The sequence below is a fragment of the Schistocerca piceifrons genome, chromosome 8 (genome assembly GCF_021461385.2).
Source record: "Schistocerca piceifrons isolate TAMUIC-IGC-003096 chromosome 8, iqSchPice1.1, whole genome shotgun sequence".
Taxonomy (NCBI): Eukaryota; Metazoa; Arthropoda; class Insecta; order Orthoptera; family Acrididae; genus Schistocerca; species Schistocerca piceifrons.
In genome coordinates this window covers 253,676,114-253,698,322 of record NC_060145.1, presented here as the reverse complement: position 1 = coordinate 253,698,322, position 22,209 = coordinate 253,676,114, and the positions used below count along the sequence as shown (strand labels likewise).

Here is a 22,209-nt window from a genome sequence, read left to right as displayed (position 1 = left end):
TTTAAACTGTGAAGTTTTTGTTGATTTCAAAAAGCTACTCAGGCTCACAGGAAATATTTACATGCCAGCAACAACCATAAGCATTGCAGGCTCCTGCCAGCTTCAAAAGTGTGATGAACACCTTTGACACCTTAAATGAACGTTGTGTCTTTGCTGTCTATAGTACACTGTCATTTTTTAAAGACATTTGATTATCACCTAAGCCACCTGAAAATTATGTTGAAAGGAGTCCACATGTATCCAAAGAAGTGTCTCTTCATTACTCAAGAAATAGAAAATTGTAGGGCACCTTCTTAGTGGAGATGGGAGAGTCTGTCCCAATCCAGAGAAAATAAGAGCAAGCACAAATTTTCTGACACCTTGCCACATCCATGATCAAAAGTTTTCTGGGAATCTGCTTGTACAACCAGCAATTCATACAGGACTTTGATGCCACATTTTCCTGAAATGATTTTTTTAAAGGTCTTTTCTTGTCCTTAAGGGTGCACAAACTTCTTCTTCAGCCCTAGCACTTTATGATGAGGATGCTGAGACTGACCTTCACACCAATGCTAGCAGATACTGGATAGGTGTAGTTACTGTACAAATTCAGAAAAAGGTGATAGCTTAAACTTTCAGGGTACCCTCTAAGTCTGAGAGGTCCTACTCTACAACCGACAAAGAGTGCCTTTCTGTTGTTTGGGCCATCAACTCATTATATCCATATTTGTTTGGCAAACCATCTTTGTGTGAGACAATCATTATCTACACTGGCTGACTGCCCTAAGTGATCCTTTGAGTGAGCTGGGAAGGTGAGCACTGAGGCTCCAAGAATACAGTGTCACACTGATACACAAAAACGAATGCGAACACAAGGACACTGACTGCCTTTCACTGGTTCCTTTGGTGGAAGACAGCAGTGTGGATGAAGTCTCAGTCATCACTGCATTACATGACATTACTGCAGAACAAAGAGGAGGTTCAGCATTTCTGAAAACCACAACAGTCTTGAAGAATGAGGAACTGACCGAAGGAGAATGGAACATTTTATAAGAGGGACTATGATCTGATGGGGTGGAAGTGGTTGCTTATCATCCCAGCTCATCTACAGCCAGCTATCCTGAAGTATTTCCACAATGCTGCAACATCAGTTTACCTGGGGCATATGAAGACTCTGGAGTGAATCAGACAAACATACCACTGGTCAGGTCTCTACCAATCTGTTAGATACTATGCAAGCCACTGTAAGGAATACCAGCAATGGAATGCATGTGCTGCAATTATCTCAAAGGATTGCAGTGCTAGTTCTGCCTGCAGCAGTACCATTTCACCAAATAGGAATCAACCTCTTCGAGCGGTTCCTGAAGTTGACAAATCAGAATCAATGGATAATAATTTGCACTCACTACCTCGCCCACTGTGCTGTCACCAAAGCTGTTCTGACTGCCAGAGCTGAAAACCTTGCAAGGTTCCTTGTAGAAGACATCAATTTCAAGCATGGAGCAATCTGTGTGATGATCTCTGACCATGGAAAAGTTTTCTAACTGACACTAATGTTGGAGTTGAACAGGGAGATTGGGATAGAATTCTGCCTATTGTGACATTCACATACAAAACAATGAAGCAAGGCAGTACAGGCTCAACCCTGTTCTTTCTGCTCCATGGTCATGATGCTGATGCAACAGTGGATACACTGTTCCCGTTTCAACTGGATGATAATCAGGATGATTACATGAAATGTCTTGTCATCAAAACTGTAGAAGCAAAACACCTGGCTCACATATGGATCCTGGATGCCCAGGAGAAAAACTGAGAGTGTTATAATGCCTAGCACTGGTCAGTGAGATACAGCCTGGAAACTTTGTATAGATTTTTATGTCTGTGTAGAAAGTGGGACTACCATAAAAGCTACTAAATTGCTATTCTGGACCATATCGTATCCTTTGTCACTTGTGACACATCAGATACAAAGTCACGGATTATGACCCTTCATCGCAAAGACAAAACTGCAGAGAAATCGTTCATGTCCTCCATTTGAAGCCTTATTACAGTCCTAGCTGCAAATCGACTATGTGGAATTCTTGTTCAAGCAAACAGAAGACCCGCTCAGTGACCATGAAGCTTCGATACTCATGATAGTGAAGAGGATGTGACAACATGACCAGGATGCACAGACCCACCAGCACTGCCACACAGAAGACCAGTGACAAGATCTGGATCCAGGTTGCTACTGCTGGCTCCAAAGAGAACTTCTGAAATAGTGGTCACTGTTTCTCCAGCAGAGAGTGGAATGCTGGGGGCTGTGCTGCTAGCTGTGTGGCATAGCACCTAGCATCACTGGCTGGCATGCTGCAGGTCACCAATTCGAACACAGCCACCAGCAATTATTTTTTATTTAGTAATTATCATTTCTGAAAAGTTCTTCAAATTTCTTTTGTTTGTATATTCTGGAATATTTGATTTTTATATAAACAGCAGCAAGCTATAGCCAGGATGTCAGTTCTGTTTTGGCTGTACGTTCACGTTCATAATAAATCTGCTTTCAGTGCCAAATTTGTACTTCACTGATGACACAGATTTGGACTTGATTCTGTTTATGACATGACAACATTATCACTCCATTTAATCTGCAATCAGCAAGGAAAATGTGAAATCTTGCCATTATCTGGGTTATTTATCGGCTTCCTGTTACCCTATATCTCCACGAATTTCAGTTTCTTTCCAACAGCTTATTTTACTCCTCAGTAGCTATGTCTTTGTCAGACATGTTATCTGCATGCACCTCAGTTCATTGTCATACGAAGACTCATGTATCTCTTCCTTCCCCAAGCCAGTGGAATATGATTTGACATACACTAGTCACCAAAAGGAAAAGGCCACAGCAAATTACATTTGATGGTTTATAAGTTAAGTTTGGCTACTTCTAACTGCAAAATCTGGCAGACACAATAAAGACAAAACATATGAACACATGATAAAATTTTCAATGCGTGTTGCGGAAAAATACTGACAGAAATTAAATTACTAATTACATGTTTGATACTTGTCTTTCTGTACCATCATCACTCCACTCTGTTTCTGTCCACCTGGAGATCATCTGCTCTTGGGGATCTGTTGCAAAACTTATACAAAAGTTAGTTGGCCAAGCCTGCATGCTCTTTTAATGTCTTACCCAGTACACCACAGTAACATGATAAACTGTCACACTTAAATTATACTATTTATTTAACTGCATTTGGAGTTGTATGCTTGAATCTGAAGACATCTGTTGGAGGTAAAACTGCACTGCCTGAGCACCTTTAGAGCATCCACAATACAGTTGATAGTTGTTGTAAATGAGACACTTTCAAAACTGTTCAAAATTGTTCATCATCACCGTCCTAAGCCAATGGTCATGCACTGCTGCATAGAAGCCTCATCCAAACTTCTCCATGAATTATAATATTCAGCTTTTTGCAGCCAGGTTTGAACTGCTTGTTTCTTTATGTTGTAAATCTATTTTCCATGTTATCGTTCTCTGAGGCTTTTCTCATTATAGGGAACCCAAGACAAAATCTTGTTAGTCCATCAACCATTATTTTCTCTCACTGTAAGTCCATTCTGCCTCTATTTCAGGTTTGTAAGAGCTGCTATAATGCCCTCAACTTGTGTCCTTCTCATATCCGTTTATTTAGTTGTTTAGAAGTGATATGTTTGTTTATCAGCCTCATGCAGTTAGCTTCACCAATTTAAATTATACATTTACATGTAGTTTTTAGTTAAACACATACAGTTTTTAAGGAATTTGCAAATTGATGATTTTCATTACATAATTTACATTATAGTATACTAAAAAAGGGCTGTGACTTACCAAACGGGAAAGTGCTGGTTAAAAAAAAAAAAAAAAAAAACACCCACACACACACACACACAAAAATATCAAGCTCTCACAACCCACGGTTGCTTCATCAGGAAAGAGGGAAGGAGAGGGAAAGACGAAAGGATGTGGGTTTTAAGGGAGAGGGTAAGGAGTCATCCCAATCCCGGGAGTGGAAAGACTTACCTTAGGGGGGAAAAGGGACAGGTATACACTCACACACACACACACACACACGTATCCATCCGCACATATACAGACACAAGCACTCATATTTACATTATAGTATATATCATTACACATCTACATAACTATAAGTGAATAATTACACCATATCTTCCATTGTGTATCACCATATTAATTACAGAAGTACACACGCTTCCTTCCTGTTTCACATTATATGTGAGTATCTACATTTTACATGAATGAAAAAGTATATTATGATTACACACGTTATTTGAATAAATACACTCTTATTAGGATGTTTTCTGTTACGACTAGGAATAACACAATAAATGTATCACCTTTCTATGGTTTACTGATGCAACAGTGATACAAACAATTCTGTTACCAAGCACCAAGTTGTAAATGAACACTTCATGGAAAATTATTTAAATTGATGGTGATTACACCAATGTCCAGGAAGTGCAAGTGAAATGCAGAATTCTGGCAGAAATCACAAGTCTGTTGAGACACTAAGCCTAGTAAACAGTGAAGGGCCAAGTCGCAGTATAGCATTCAGATTCTAAGTCCAGAGTACAGCTGAATCCACGTTAAATGGCAGGTCCACTGCAGCACAGCACGTCCAAGTTGTAGAGTAGAAACATAACACAATGAGAACTGGATTGTGGACATCAGGAGCAATGTTAAATAAGGCTCCATAGTTAATGGAGGTGGTGGCTGGAGTCAGTGTATTTTCTGGGCGGCCAATCGCTGAGTGTTATGGGTAGCCAATCTCTGTGTTTTGAAGTGTGCATATGCAAAGGTGGCCTGCGATATTAGCAGCAGGCCTCGCATGAACAAGTGTGGCCAATGATGCATTTCTTGACCGCACATCATGGAGTGCGCCACTGCTTGGTGTGGGAATTTAATAGTGGCAGATACCACAACCCCTTTCCCCTTGGGGAAGCAGGGAAGCATCTGTTGTGAATGAACGCCACATCCGTGGAGTCCTCGCCTGAGTCCTCAGCAGAGTTGGTGACTCAGGACCCCAGCTGCAGGGTGAAGGTTGAATGGTGTGGACCTCAGCAATGGAGCTGGTGGAGCAGGAGGAGCCAGTGGAATGTCTTCATCTTCATCCGGAATTACTTGTGGTTGGTGACTGGACAATGTCTCATAGTCTGAGAAAGGCAGTGGAAGTCTTGGGAGTTTGTCATTCAGGCCATCCATGAAGTTTGTGACTCCGGACTTGTTGATGTACCTCATCGCTACCGGTTGTGTCTGCAACCCGGGAACTGGTAATGGGAAAAGAATCTACAGCAGCTTCTGCTTCTTCATTGATGTGAAAACACAGAATTGCTTCTTTGTCAAACTCTGGCTTGGGTCCCCATGAAAGCTGGGAGAGCGCATCAGTGTTGACATGCTCAGTCATGTTGCTGAAGTGAACCTCATACTGGTAGCATGCCAAAAATAAAGCCCAGTGCTGGAGACAGTAAGCAGTCCTGTCTGTAATCTTCGCTGCTGGACTGAATAAGGAGATTAGCGGTTTATGGTCTGTGATGAGGTGAAACTTTGGGCCATAAACAAAAATGTGGAATTTCTTTCATTTGAAGACGATAGCCAGTGCTTCTTTTCCTATTTGGGGGTAACTGCACTGAGTGTCAGTCAATGTTTCTTATGCATAGGCCACAGGATTCTCAGAGCCATCTGCCTCCATGTGTGCCAGGACTGCTCCGACGCCAGTATCAGATGCGTCCATTGCAGTAACTATCTGTTTTGTTGGATCAAAACGTGCGACACAAAAGACCGTCAACAAATGGGATTGCAACCTGTGGAAAGTGCACCCGCAAGCTGGTGTCCACTGGAAACGCACTCCTTTTTTTGCATAACTGGGACAAGGGGATGGTTTCTGTTGCTGCTGCGGGTAAGAACTTACAGTAATACAATATCTGCCCCAGAAAGGAATGAAGTTGCTTAAGCACTGATGGTCTGGGAAGTTTGATTATGGCTTCAACATGTTTATCCAGAGGTCAAATGCCTGAGCTGGAAATGATGTGGCTGAGATATTCAATCTGGCTGGAGGCGCTGAATAAAGATTTCACTTTGTGAAGGTGTACCTACCAAACAAGTTCTCAGCGGAATCAAAGCCCGTGTGGCATGGTAACTGTTGATATTCTGCATCAAGGGTAAGTTGGAGGTATGCATATGCTAAGTCTGTTTTAGAGAAGAAGCTTCCACCTTTCAATTTTGACAGTAAATCATCTGGCTTCAGAGTAGGATATGTCTTAATCTCTGATTGGGCGTTGACAGTTACTTTAAAATCATCGCACAGGCGGATCTTCCCTGGTGGCTTTAGCACTGTGACTAATGGGGTAGCCCACTGACTAGAAGGAATAGGTTCTAGAACCCCAATTGCAGTTAGGCGATCCAAATTTTCCTTTATTTGGTGTCTGAGAGCTGATGGAATGGTGCGGGCTCAAAACTACCGAGGCTGTGCATCATGTTTCAGTGCAATGTGCACCTCAAAATCCTTTGTGGTGCCAAGTTCTAGGGTGAACAGGTCCTCATAACCCTGGCAAAGTGTCTCTAGGTTTGAGTATAGAACATCTTTGGATACCAAATTCACAGAATCGTATATTGAAAATCCAAATTTCTGAAAAGACTTAAGTCCATACAAGTTCTCAGCAGAAGTCCAAACAAGTTCTCAACGGAATCACTGTAAACGACTAAGAAGGTAATGTGGTGGGTAACATTATATGTCATTGGCAGTTGACTGGAATTGTTTGTTTATTATATGCCATTAGATATCTCTTCATTTCTTGCAAGGGAGGAGCTCCAAGTTTCAAATACGTACCGTAATTCAAAATGCTCACAGCTGTGCCGGTGTCTAATTGTAATTGAACTGGTGTCTCTGCAATTTGCATTTCTGTGAAAAGCTTATTAGAGGTCTCTTGGTGGTCTATAGTGGCTACCAGATTAACATCCATCTACTGGGCAGGAGGCTGTCTTGCCTGATGGGACTTCTGGCATACAGAAGCAAAATGGCCATTGGCAGAACAGTTTTGCCAATAGGCCCATCTCTTAGGACAGTCTTCACATTGATTTTTTTAAAACAATCCAGACATGATGGCAATTGTTTCAGTATCCAAGACTGGTTTGATCAGCTTGTGCAAGGTGGAGGACAATGTTGATTAATAGTATGGCATCCTGCCTGGGTCTTCAAGTCGAAGTGCCTTGTGCTGGAAATCCCTGTCTGGCATACCCCGGATGATCATGTCCCTGATTATTTCTTCTGCATATGACTCCTCACTTTTAGGGGAACAAAACAACATTTTTGCCCTAAACCTTTCAACTCTTCCCGTTCTCTATGAGTCTGGTCTGTCTGTTTCTTGCATTGGTGAAATGCTACCCGTGAGGAAATAACATGGGTAGGCCTCTGGTAATATTTAGTCAGCAACAAATGAATATTTGAAAAGGTTAGCTCTGAAGGCTTAGATAAAGGGGCCACTTTGCACAGTAAATGGTAAGCCTCAGGTTTTGACCAAGACATAAACAAAGATTTCACGAGCCTAGTGTCAGTTACCCTGAATGCATGGAAATGCCCCAGTGATCTTGATTCATAGGCTTCCCAATCCTCTAAAGCCTCATCAAAGGAAGGAAAAGCCAGCACTTGCTGTGTTGTTTGCGCCTGCAGTAAGCTTTGAAGAAGTGGCTGGAAGGTGTTCTGTAGCAGCTTCTGGTTCTCGTCCTACTGATGAATAAGTTGCAGGAGTAGAGCTTCCATTGTAGAGGGCTGCTGGCTCATCAGCATTTTATCGTGTTATAACTAGGAATAACACAACAAATATATCACTCTTCTATGGTTTATTGACACAACGCTGATATAAATACACACATAAAAAAATGTTTTGCACCACCTCGATTCTGAGAGTTCCAGAACATGTACAGAAAATTGGAACAGAGATCAACATAAACATCATTTCTGCCCTTTTCATTGCTCATGAAAAACACACATTGCATGTTGTACCACCATACAGTGAGACATTCAGAGGTAATGGTTCAGATTTCTGTACACACCAGTACCTCTAATACCCAGTAGCACGTCCTCTTGCACTGATGCATGCCTCTAATCATCATGGCATACTACCCACAAGTTCATCAAGGCACTTTCGGTCCAGATTGTCCCACTCCTCAACGACGATTCGGTGTAGATCCCTCAGAGTGGTTGGTGGGTCACATTGTCCATAAACAGCCCTTTTAAATCAATCCCAGGCATGTTCGATAGGGTTCATGTCTGGAGAACATGCTGGCCACTCTATTCAAGCGATGTCATTATCCTAAAGGAAGTCATTCACAAGATGTACACGATGGGGGCGACACTCATCTGTGAAGAGAACATGATGCCAATTCTGAGCGGTCCATTCAGTATGTTGTTGGGCCCATCTGTACCATGCTGCATGGTGTCGTTATTGCAAAGATGGACCTCGCCATAGGGGTCAGGAGTGAAGTTGTGCATCATGCAGCCTATTGCGCACAATTTGAGTCATAACACGACTTCCTATGGCTGCAAGAAAACCATTATTCAACATGGTAGCTTTGCTGTCAGGGTTCCTCCGAGCCATAATCCGTGGGTAGCAGTGATCCACTGCAGTAGCAGCCCTTGGGCAACCCGAGCAAGACATCTCATTGACAGTTCCTGTCTCTCTGTATCTCCTCCATGTCCGAACAACTCCGAGACGCCTGAACATGTTCCTTGTTGAGAGCCCTTCTTGGCACAAAGTAACAATTTGGACACAATCAAACCGTGGTACTGACCATTTAGGCAGGGCTGAACTACAGACTACACGAGCTGTGTACCTCCTTCCTGATGGAATGACTGGAACTGATCGGCTTTTGGACACCCTCCGTCTAATAGGTGCTGCTTATGCGTGGTTGTTTACATCTCTCAACAGCCAAAGGGACTGTGTCTGTGATACAATAGCCACAGTCAGCGTCTATCTTCAGGAGTTCGGGAACCGTGATGATGCAAAACTTTTTTTGATGTGTGTAATTCTGTTACCAAGAGCCAAGTTGTAGATGAACACTTTATGGAAAACTATATAAATTGATGGTGGTTGTACCAATGTCCAGGAAGTGCAAGTGAAGTGCAGAATTTGGGTGGAAATCACAATTCCATTGACATACTAAGTCTAGTAGACATTGAAGTCCAAGTTACAATATAGCATTCGGATTCCAAGTCCAGAGCGCAGTCAGATCAACATCATACAGCAGGTCGACCGCAGCATAGCGCTTCTGAGTTGTGGAGTAGAAATACAACATGATGAGAACTGGCTTGTAGACATCAGGTTGGTTGGTTGGTTGGTTTGGGGAAGGAGACCAGACAGCGAGGTCATCGGTCTGTAGACATCAGGAATGATGTTAAATAAGGCTCCATAGTTAACGGAGCTGGGTTGTTGTATATTCTGGGTGGCCTATCACTGTGTTTTGAGGTGCATGCGCTTGAAGGCGCCATGCGATGTTAGCATGGGGGCACCGACACAGATGAGTGCATCAACGATGTATTTCCCGGCCATGCTTAATGGAGTGCACCACTGCTTGGCATGAAGATTTAATGGTAGTGGTCACCACATTTTCCTTATTATACACGTCCTTCAAGTTACTTTGAAGGTATTCTTCAGCTGAATAACTTGCCTTATTTTTAAACCATTCCTCTAATTCTAACTTAAACTTATTTAGAATAAGTATTTTTACTGATTATGACACTTGACAATAGAAGTATCTGACTTTTGCTGGAGTGGGGCAGTGGAGTAACTCAGTGATGTCAGATAAAAATGTGTGCCAGAGTGGGATTCAAACCCAGATTTCCTGCTTTAGGCCACACACTAAAGGGAAATGTCCTTTGTCTATTATTCCTTTTTGCTCACAGCACTACTGTATTCCTATGGGTGGTCAGACATAATTGTGCATCTGCATTGAAAGATCATTATGCTATCAGGTGCATATAAATAAGTGTGGTGTCTGTTCCTTCGGACTTCCATGCACACTTCTCTGTAGTGTGTGGTGTATGGAGATTTGGGTTGGATGGGACACATGCTCCAATAGCCAAAGTGTTTAAGGGAACCGCTCGTGTAAAATGTTCTTAAGTCTTATGTATTTGCAGTTATGTGCCTTTGGTAGACTTTAAAATGGTACGCCTAGCATGCAGTTGTTTCTGGAACTATGCAAATGTCAATTTATTCTCAGAGTAAATTTCTATATATTTTCTTAGACATATATTAAGCACTTATACATATAGAGACTTGAGACTGTCATTATATTGAGTTGATTGAAATGTTTTTTACAGGATTCTCTAGGACCCAACCCTTGAATACATCTGATTGCTTTGTCTGCCATAAGAATACACAGTTTGTACCTGATAAATTTCTCCATTATAGAACCCCATACTGCAGCTGTGACTGAAAAAAACACATAGCAACAAATAACTAATAAATTTATAGTGCTAGAATTTCTTAGTTTATAAAGTAGATAAATCACACATGTAAATTTACCTGTAATGCTCATCCCATGAGAGTCTGGTCTATTAAGGGGTTCAACAGTTTGACACTTTAACTCCCTTCCTTTCATGCTTCTAGACTAAAATAAATTTCTTTTGTTTTTGTTTTATTTACACTTATCTGATAAGCTTTATACCAGTGGCTGCTTTCTTCGAATAGTTCTGTACTTTTGTCTATTACTATCTGCATATTCTCACTGGATGAAGTCGTAGTCATACCATAAACATATAGGACATTTTTTGCAAGCCACATAGTTTGTGAAGCCATTAACATCAACATTGCAGAGAAATGGTCCAAGAGCATAGCACTGTGGGATTCCTCTCTTTATCTTCGTTGACCTAAAACCTAACTTAATTTAGTGGTTTATCTACAGTATCATAGTATTCTCTTTTTCGTTTTTGCAATAATCTCATGTGATACAGAATCAAAGCTTCACTAAGTCTATGAATGAGGCACAGGTGCCAGTTCCCTTTTCATAACCATTGTAAATTGGAGTTAACAGGCTTTAAATAGCTTTTATAGTTCATTGGTGTAGTCTAAATTCAAACGGTTTGTCATTCAGTACGTTGTTATTCTCAAAATACATCTGAATATGTATATGTATGTACTGGACACTTCGAGAACATATTTCCACAAAAGTGAATTATCATTTGGTGCTCCCCTGCTCCTCTATTTTTCCCTCGTACACTTTCTCCATTGCCAGTTTTCGCTACTAACTGTGACACACACTGTATGCAAATCCTGCACTTGGGCACACCCTACAGCTTGGTGCGCTAAGTGTCTGCTGCTAATTGTATGCCCTAGGAAGTAATCTTAAAGTACTCCTTTCAGTGTGAATTCTGAGCCATTTTACCCTCCTATTTATTTCTTTAAGTGCCCATTGACTTGATGTTTTCATTTATCTGAGTAGTATAAATTGACTAACCATTACAATAACTTCTTCATTAATTGTTACTGTCTTGCTATCAGTGTACTGATTGTGCATTATTCTGGTTGTACTGTAATTCATCTTCAGCCCTTCTGTCATACTTGCTCTGTTCAATTCCTCTTCCTTTGCTGAATTGTTCTGGATTTCAAGCAAGTAAAAGAAAGATCTACACACTAAAGGTCATTCAGAGAAGATCAATTTTTGTTCATTCGTTATTCATCCCAGCTTATTGATTAGGATTCCTTTTCCAAGATAGCAGAAACTAGATTTGAAATGAATTCACCTTACCTAACTCCTTTCTCATTCCTATTTACTCTCTTGATGTAATTGAATGGAAGCTGTACGCTTATTCTACATACTCTCCAAAAAAAGGTGTAGGTGGGTTCTACCCTTTGGTTCTCAAATGGTGTGAGCACAGATTTTATTGTAACAGAGTCAAATGCTTTCTCGCAGTCTATAAAATGGTACCTGATATTTGCTACTCTCTCTGTAATTTTGCTGACAACCTGTAGAATTTTGCTGACAACCTGTAGATATACCCACTCTAAAGTCAGCTTGTTTCTCTTCCATCACTAAAGTCTGAAGGATTTTACCAGACAATTAGTAATTATTTTTGTAAAAATCTTATTTTGTGTACAAAGGACTAATGGACTTGTAGTTCTTTACATCTTCCCAGCTCCCTTTCTTGTGAAGTATAATAATTAAAGAATTGTTCCAACTGTTAGGTATCATATCATTGTGCAAATATAATGAGAACAACTGTGTGCATTTTGCTTCACCTTTCACATGATTCTGTCATTTCTTTTATTATTCCATCATTCCCATTGATCTCTTTCTATACAACTAACTGCTACTTCTTGTGGTAGAACTTCAACAGTGCGCCCAGTCTCACACTATAATCTTTGTGTTCATTTCCTTACGTGTACTATATAGATAACGGTACCTTCAGTATGGTCTCCAGTTTTGTTATAACAGTATAGCACATCTCATGTCTTCTTTGTTACTTACCTTGTGTTTCCTGAAATTACGTTTCCTTTGTTCCTCTTTGCTTTTGCAACATATCTGTTTCCAGTTTAATATTTGTCAAAGCTGCATTTCTCATATTTAGCTCTTTAGTTTCTCCATTCTCTAGAGCCTGAAATGCTCTTGTTAATTGTAATTGGCTTCAGTGCTGTTGTGGCGCACTAATAGGTGAACAGCATTTGAGTGTTATAACTATAAGAGCAACACTGTTTTGAAAGAAAAAGTTGTTCTGCCAATTATATTCATCACTTTTATATATTATAATAGATTTGACTTATTATTGGAAAGGCTAGTTGCTCTTCACCATATAGTGGAGATGCTGAGTAGCAGATAGCCACAACAAAAAGACTATCTTCCTGTTGTGTATCTATGACCTAGCATCTCTGCTATGTTAGTTTTTTAAAAGTCATGCACTTCAAAACAGTTTGCAGAATACGTATGTAGATTTTTTTTCAACATCTATGTGAGAGAATTTACAGCCAATACCTGTCTCTATGAGTCAAAATTTTTAGTACTGCCGGTAGACATATATAGAAGTCCACAAACTATTCTGGCTTATGCAAATATTAGTTTCCTCCACAGAGTGAAGTAGGTATAGTTTGGGGAAGGTTAAAAATCAAGGACAAGTCACTCAGACCCCAACCCAGCCCTCTCTCCTCTCCAAGGAAGGAACTATAGTTCTGAACACCAGGGTAGTTTCATATACTTTTATCAGTGTTTATTAGCAGTATCAAAAGTTTTGCGTCTTGGAGGTAAGTAATGACCAGAAATTCAGTGTCATAATTTTATAGTTTGCTCAGGTGACTTTTCCTTTTGATATAGTTCCTTAAAAGTCAACATTTCCACTAACCATTGTATGTATTTTCCTTTTTTCAGAATGCTGGAGCAAACTTTTACATAGTTGGCAGAGATCCAGCTGGTATGCCTCATCCAGAGCGTGAAAAAGGAGACCTGTACGATGCAACACATGGAGCTCGTGTGCTGCGTATGGCTCCTGGGCTGTCTGCACTTGAAATAATACCTTTCAGAGTAGCTGCATATGACAAGAAAGCTGGACGCATGGCGTTCTTTGAACCTCAGCGTAAAGAGGACTTTGAGTTCATCTCAGGAACAAAGATGAGAGGTAAATGATATCCAGTTTAAGTATTAAGAGTATCAGCTTTTTATTGCCTCACTCCTTTTTTCTATATTGTTTGTTGTTCCATTTAGCAAGCGTCACCACAAATCTAAATGTTTTGTATTTGATTACAAATCTGGTCAGTGATATATGTTTATGGCACTTACACAGGCAGAGAGGAAATTTATCAACTCAGCATTGAAAGACTGTATCTTAGATGAAAAGATGCACTTATTTATCAGCATAGTCTCATACAGGTCATTTCATCATGGAGTAGATTCCATCTCTGAAATTTGATTCTGACTGAATCATTATCTGATTGCTGCCTCACCAGTAGCTGTGTGATTAAATATGGCCGTGTATTTTCTGTTAAAGTAATTTCATATTTTGCATATGTAGCTGACTGTGTTAGGCAGTCTAATAAAAGGAAAAGTTATGCCACTTAACCCTCCTACTACCAGAATTTTTTTGTTACACTGAGTGGGGTAAATAGCACCTCAAGTAATTAACCCAGGATATATTGGCAGAATTTTATTTATTTTAATGAACTGACATAAAAGCATACATTACTGATTGAAACCAGGTGAGCCGGCTGCAGTGGCCATGCGGTTCTAGGCACTTCAGTCTGGAACCACGCGACCGCTACGGTCGCAGGTTCGAATCCTGCCTCAGGCATGGATGTGTGTGATGTCCTTAGGTAGTTAGGTTTAATTAGTTCCAAGTTCTAGGGGACTGATGACCTCAGATGTTAAGTCCTGTAGTGCTCAGAGCCATTTGAACCATTTTTGAAACCAGGTGAACTACATGCATAAGCACTTACACGTCTTGTATTAATCCTTGATCTCATAGATGCTTACATTTAAAACAAAGCAACTCTTTACATTTAAAACAAGGAATCTCTGAATGTTGTTTACAGACAAAAGAAAGCATCTTATGCACGTTTCTGAATGTTTCCTATTCACTGAACATTCGCGTGGGGAGCACCGTCCATGTTTTGCCCCTTTGTGCACTTCTGCTGAAGGAGGAGGACGAGGAAGAGAAGTTTTGCTGCGCCAACTTCTGTTTTTCTGTACTAGACTTTTTCCCAGTTCCAGAAGAAATTCTCTTCTTCTGTAATTGGTTTTTCTTATTCCAGTCAGGATTTAAGTCCAGCCAAATTATGAAAGCATTTAGGGCCCTACTATCCAAAATATTATAAAAAATAACCATGGTTCATCTTCTAGTCATACATTTTGTGGTGTAGGTCCTGAGTAACTTGCTAATTGTGTTTACACCTGATTTAGTTGCATTATAGTCTAGAATTATAATAGGTTTTACTACATCACTGTCACCTATTTCCTCTCTGAAATGCATAATACTGAGCAATGTCACTATCTTCCCCTTTTTTGGACAATAGGAGACAATTGTGGCTGATGCCTGGATTCCAAAAAGACATGGAGCTACAGTTTTTCCCCTTGCTTCTATAAATTCTGCAGGTAGTTCATGATGACTTTTTCTTAGCATTCCTAACAGAGTCATTTGTTTTCATTCTAGTTCCTGTACCAACTCCAAACTTGTAAAGAAATTATCTGTTATGATATTTCTACCACTCTGGATAAATGTCCTGTCAATTCTAACACTACTCTTTTTCCCTGATTTATTTCTCTAGGTTGGCCTTCGCCCTTTCCTGTGTACACCTGCACGTGTGTGACATAGTAATTAGTGCTGTCACTTGCAGCCCATATCTTTATACCATACTTTCCAGGTTTTGAGGGGATGTACTGGCGAAATGGACACCTACTCTTAAAAGTTGCCAATTGTTCATCAACTGTAGTATTCTTATGTGGTTCATATGCATCATTTAATGTGCTTAACCACTGTTCAAATAAATCCCTTATAGGAGCCAATTTATCAGGGCTACGATTCTGTTGCTGGTACTGAGCATCATCAAACCGAATACAGCGTGATATTTCTGTAAAGCAGTTCCTACACATATAACTATTGAAAATAGGTCAGCCATGCTCTTTGTTTCATAAATTCACTATGCCCTCATTGTTACCTTTGTACACTCCTGCAACAATAAGCAGGCCAAGAAAGCATTTGAATTCTTCTCTATCAATATCTATCTGTCCACTTGTTGCTGAAAGTAATGCTACCTTCTTTGTTGGTCCACTTCAGAATTATCTGGAAAATGCTGGACTTCATAAATAATTCAAATGCTGACTGCACAGTATTTATGTTCCTTACAGTACACCTCATGGCACTTGGAGCCATCTTCAGTATATTTTGTGCTGGCTGTCTCCCATGTAATCTAACAGGATTTTTCCCCATGTTTCATTTCCATTTCTTGACCTGAAAAAAATGGGATTATTATTTTGCATATATACTTACAAATTATTAGTAGTACTACCATTAAAGTTTTTGCAGACCTATGGTAGATTATGCATACTTACTTGAAAACATTCTGATCTGAGATGCCAGCAACTTCAGGAAGTAGAGTTTCCAAATCTCCATCTTCGTCAGAATCTTCAGTTGATTTTAACCTCCAGAAATCATAGCATAAATTTCTTCATCGTCATCAGATGGTATATCTCCTAATTCCTCTTCTTCATTGACAATTGCTTGTATTTCAGCACTACTCAAATGTTTCCTAGTCATAATGGAGTACATGCACACACTGAGGCAAAACACTAGCAACAACTGAGGCAATACACAACAACGACTGAGGCAAGAAATGGCAACAATGGGTATAAATAATAAGTGGGAAATGTTAGTTTTGTTGTTGCAGGTGTTTCGTCTAACATCTGTTCAACATAACATTCGCCGTACTGTTTTCATAATGTTACATTCAAGAAACAAAACAAAAATTTTAGATTGGGGTCATGCTGATTCCAGTTGTACTCGGTGCATAGCTGATGAATAAATTTTAATATGTTGTAAATGTAAAAGTGAACAATGTCATTGCATACAAGCATCTTAGAGAGACAAAGTCAAATTTTGAAAATAATTGTTTTGAAAACAAGGGAGATATTTTATTTCAAAGTGTGCTTATGGGGTCATATTGACCCCAGTGGTACTAGGAGGGTTAATAACTGTAGAAGGTCTACTAAATATTATAACTTATTTCAGTACATGCGGTTGTGATCACATTAAAATTGTTTATTTTTTGATGATCAGTTTTGATCTTCTCACTGCTTTTCTCCATGCCTGTGCAGACAGACCTGCTCCATGCCAATAGTTCCTATGATCATCAAGGAGTGTAACATCTGAAGATGATCTCTGAGAAGATCAAAATCAAACATCTAAAAAAAGAAATAAACAACTTAAATGTGATCACAACTGTGTTTAATGAAGTAAGTTGTAATATCATAAAATTGCTGTTTTCTCTATAACAATGTTCCAAAAATTTTTGTCTGCTAAGTATGGTGAATAAAGTAGATGTTCTGACAGTTTTTACTTCAAATTCCTCAATTTCCCATTTGTCAAAACACTTTTGAATACAGTTATGTTGTCCTGATGAATGGTGACATACTTCCTTTTCTTTTTGGAATCCAGACCTCTTCTTACAATTTTTTTCCCCCGACTATTGCATTGAAAAGAACTGTGCAACGTTTATCAGTTATTGTTTGTTTCTTTTGCATTGTTACCAATAAGATGAATTAATTTTGCAGTTCAGATAGCACTAACTATAGACATAACCATCCTGGCACATCTACTTTGAATTTCTCATCAGATAGTCCTACATTGTGCTTTTTACTTATGTCTGCATCTGTAATTGCACGGGAAGTATGCTCACATTTAATTACAGTATCATGTTTCATAACTGTTGAACTTGAACGAACTGAGTTGTAAATTTTACTAACTTTGGATTACAGACTTTTAAGAGTTGCCGAGGGGCTAAGTAGATAAGCTTCTAATAAGGTAACCATATCCAGAAATCTCATGTTTGGGTGTAAAATAAGTTTGAAGATTAGATCAATTTCAAATTTCTGGCTTCACAATAAGCACGCAGGGGGACAATTTGTTGGGAATTGACGACTGCGTAGATTATTTCAACCAGGAAGATTCCCAATAATGAAATGATACTTATTAAATATGAGGAAATGTTGTTGTCTTCAGTCCTGAGACTGGTTTGATGCAGCTCTCCATGCTACTCTATCCTGTGCAAGCTTCTTCATCTCCCAGTACTTACTGCAACCTACATCCTTCTGAATCTGCTTAGGGTATTCATCTCTTGGTCTCCCTCTACGATTTTTACCCTCCACACTGCCCTCCAGTACTAAATTGGTGATCCCTTGATGCCTCAGAACATGTCCTACCAACCGGTCCCTTCTTCTTGTCAAGTTGTGCCACAAACTCCTCTTCTCCCCAATTCTATTCAATACCTCCTCATTAGTTATGTGATCTACCCATCTAATCTTCAGCATTCTTCTGTAGCACCAAATTTCGAAAGCTTCTATTCTCTTCTTGTCCAAACTATTTATCGTCCATGTTTCACTTCCATACATGGCTACACTCCATACAAATACTTTCAGAAACGAATTCCTGACACTTAAATCTATACTCAATGTTAACAAATTTCTCTTCTTCAGAAGTGCTTTCCTTGCCATTGCCAGTCTACATTTTATATCCTCTCTACTTCGAAGATCATCAGTCATTTTGCTCCCCAAATAGCAAAACTCCTTTACTACTTTAAGTGTCTTATTTCCTAATCTAATTCCCTCAGCATCACCCGACTTAATTCAACTACATTCCATTATCTTTGTTTTGCTTTTGTTGATGTTCATCTTATATCCTCCTTTCAAGGCACTGTCCATTCCGTTCAATTGCTCTTCCAAGTCCTTTGCTGTTTCTGACAGAATTACAATGTCATCAGCGAACCTCAACGTTTTTATTTCTTCTCCATGGACTTCAATACCTACTCTGAATTTTTCTTTTGTTTCCGTCACTGCTTGCTCAATATACAGTTTAAATAACATCAGGGACAGGCTACAACCCTTCCTCACTCCCTTCCCAACCACTGCTTCCCTTTCATGCCCCTCGACTCTATAACTGCCATCTGGTTTCTGTACAAATTGTAAATAGCCTTTCGCTCCCTGTATTTTACCCCTGCCACCTTTAGAATTTGAAAGAGAGTATTCCAGTCAACATTGTCAAAAGCTTTCTCTAAGTCTACAAATGCTAGAAATGTCCCTTCCCAACCACTGCTTCCCTTTCATGCCCCTCGACTCTATAACTGCCATCTGGTTTCTGTACAAATTGTAAATAGCCTTTCGCTCCCTGTATTTTACCCCTGCCACCTTTAGAATTTGAAAGAGAGTATTCCAGTCAACATTGTCAAAAGCTTTCCCTAAGTCTACAAATGCTAGAAATGTAGGTTTGCCTTTCCTTAATCTATTTTCTAAGATAGTCGTAGGGCCAGTATTGCCTCACGTGTTCCAACATTTCTGCGGAATCCAAATTGATCTTCGCCGAGGTCGGCTTCTACCAGTTTTTCCATTCGCCTGTAAAGAATTTGCAGCTGTGACTTATTAAACTGATAGTTCGGTAATTTTCACATCTGTCAACACCTGCTTTCTTTGGGATTGGAATTATTGTATTCTTCTTGAAGTCTGAGGGTATTTCGCCTGTCTCATACATCTTGCTCACCAGATGGTAGAGTTGTGTCAGGACCGGCTCTCCCAAGGCTATCAGTAGTTCTAATGGAATGTTGTCTACTCTCGGGGACTTGTTTCGACTTAGGTCTTTCAGTGCTCTGTCAAACTCTTCACGCAGTATCGTATCTCCCATTTCATCTTCATCTACATCCTCTTCCATTTTCATAATATTGTCCTCAAGAACACCACCCTTGTATAGTCCCTCTATATACTCCTTCCACCTTTCTGCTTTCCCTTCTTTGCTTAGAACTGGGTTTCCGTCTGAGCTCTTGATATTCATACAAGTGGCTCTCTTTTCTCCAAAGGTCTCTTTAATTTTCCTGTAGGCAGTATCTATCGTACCCCTAGTGAGATAAGCCTCTACTGCTTAGCCATTTTGCACTTCCTGTTGATCTCATTTTTGAGACGTTTGTATTCCTTTTTGCCTGCTTCATTTACTGTGTTTTATATTTTCTCCTTTCATCAATTAAACTCAATATTTCTTCTGTCACCCAAGGATTTCTACTAGCCCTCGTCTTTTTACCTACTTGAGCCTCTGCTACCTTCACTACTTCATCCCTCAAAGCTACCCATTCTTCTTCTACTGTATTTCTTTCCCCCATTCCTGTCAATTGTTCCCTTATGCTCTCCCTGAAACTCTGTACAACCTCTGGTTTAGTCAGTTTATCCAGGTCCCATCTCCTTAAATTCCCTCCTTTTGCAGTTTCTTTAGTTTTAATCTATAGTTCATAACCAATAGATTGTGGTCAGAGTCCACATCTGCCCCTGGAAATGTCTTACAATTTAAAACCTGGTTCCTAAATCTCTGTCTTACCATTACGTAATCTATCTGATACCTTCTAGTATCACCAGGATTCTTCCATGTATACAACCTTCTTTTATGATTCGTGAACCAAGTGTTAGCTATGATTAAGTTATGCTCTGTGCAAAATACTACCAGGCGGCTTCCTCTTTCATTTCTTAGCCCCAATCCATATTCACCCACTATGTTTCCTTCTCTCCCTTTTCCTACTCTCTAATTCCAGTCACCCATGACTATTAAATTTTCGTCTCCCTTCATGACCTGAATAATTTCTTTTATCTCATCATACATTTCATCAATTTCTTCATCATCTGCAGAGCTAGTTGGCATATGAAATACTCAACTTAAATTGTGCTTCTACTTGTGAAATGTCCATCACAATTAGACATTTGAAATTATTACAAGTTCTCTAAAATATTACAGTCCTGTCACTGTGCCTCTTGGTGATGCCTACAGAGACTCCAGAGCTGGCATAAGATGCCTATGGATACTAAGTCTCGGAGATGATGGATGACTCGGCAGTAACTCGAGACTGTACACGACTCAGTGCACTGAAGAGAACGGTCTGCCGTAGCTTAGTGCTCCGGTATTTAATGGGGTGTGATGCCCTTGGGTTGGCAACTGTGGCCCCTGACATGCTGCCAACCCATACAGCTGCTATGCTACAAGTGTTTTAAGCATGACTTATCAATTATTATGCAGTACTCTCTGGAATCGTGAGAACCATCACCACACAATGAGCTCAGACCTGTGTGTTCCACAGGAGCCCATGGCATGGGCAGTCTAACGGCTTCGGATGACAGTTTAAGAGCAAAGTAAATATACTAACTTCCACTTCTTGTATGAGATGGCTTACTTGACATGCTCGGCTGACCTTCCTTGCTGGCTAGCCTGCTGCTGCAAATACTCTTTCACTTATTCTCCTAAGTATGCTGCTAGGTACAGGAATCTCTTAAGACTCTTTCTACTTATAAAAATAAATAGACATACAAAGTTTCATTTGCTTCAACTAACAATGTATATTTGAACTTCAGACATATTACAAATCCCACTCTTCACATAAATATATACTGTTTAGTAAGTCTCTCATATCTCCAAACTTTAGAAACAAACTAATTTACATATAAGAGAAAGTTGGCTTAAACACCATGTCCAGTCTCAACACGAATCAGGATACATGTCTTCCCTTCAACAAGGCTAAGACAAGAGTTTTTCTCAAGATTACCTTCTCAACTGTTCTCGTTATTATAAAAATGGTCACTGACATAATTAGCACAGAATAACATAGAAGCTCCATGGTTTTTCCGTTCACTTTCACTAAAACTTCCATGGATCGCCCGACAAGTACTTGTCATTGCCGTTTGACTGCCGCATCTACATTCTTCTCCTGACTGAATCTCAAACCTGCACACACAAACATGTGACACACAGTAGATAGGATTCTATCATCCCACACTCACTTCTGAAATACTGTGTGTTCGAGATGGTAAAAGGCTGAGCAGTTGTAGAATTTACACAGAAATTCTCAAAACACTACAGCAGTGTTTTGAATTACTCATCGGCGGCTTCTCTTCTAAATGATGAAGGGTGTGACCTTGAAAATTGAGAATGTGGCACGCCTGTGGAGCACCACAACCAATCCTGCTAGTTGTGAATGTACCAGTTTCTTGCCGATGATTTTGTACATGATATCATAACTACAACAGGGGCTGATGATGACACCTTCTTTTCAGTTTTTAGGCTTACTCTGAATCAGGAGATTTGAAAGTGATCTGAACTTCAAACTTGTTTTATATACAAACGGTAGATTTTTGGGCATGGGTTTCTTGTCAGAACTTTTATCTATTAAGTCCCCTTTACAATCCCTACAAGCCTGTAATAGGAATTGTGAAACACCCTATGTAAACAAAAGTATTCTGCAGATTGATATATTTCTGTTCACGCACGTAACACATAAATTTAGAAAATAGTTATTTTAGCATGTAACAAATCACTATTGCATTGACACTATTATTGACTTATTGGTGTCCATAAATGATGTTATTGCAATTTTAAATCATTCACATTCACTATAGAAGTCTGAGGTTGTATCTTTCTTGAGTTTCTGAGCCAAGCAAATTTTTGGTTTTTGCAGTTTGAAATAAAAATAAATCAA

General features: G+C 39.7%; 1 protein-coding gene across 6 annotated transcripts in view; it reads left to right on the top strand.

The window, feature by feature from the left end:
• The window catches only part of LOC124711301 (bifunctional 3'-phosphoadenosine 5'-phosphosulfate synthase), a 342,281-nt gene that overhangs the window by 313,893 nt on the left and 6,179 nt on the right, over positions 1-22,209 (top strand). For all 6 annotated transcript variants that reach the window (XM_047241305.1, XM_047241306.1, XM_047241309.1 and 3 more), the window contains one exon: positions 13,376-13,622. In XM_047241305.1, the coding sequence (XP_047097261.1) occupies positions 13,376-13,622 (247 nt within the window). The remainder of the gene's footprint in view (positions 1-13,375; positions 13,623-22,209) is intronic.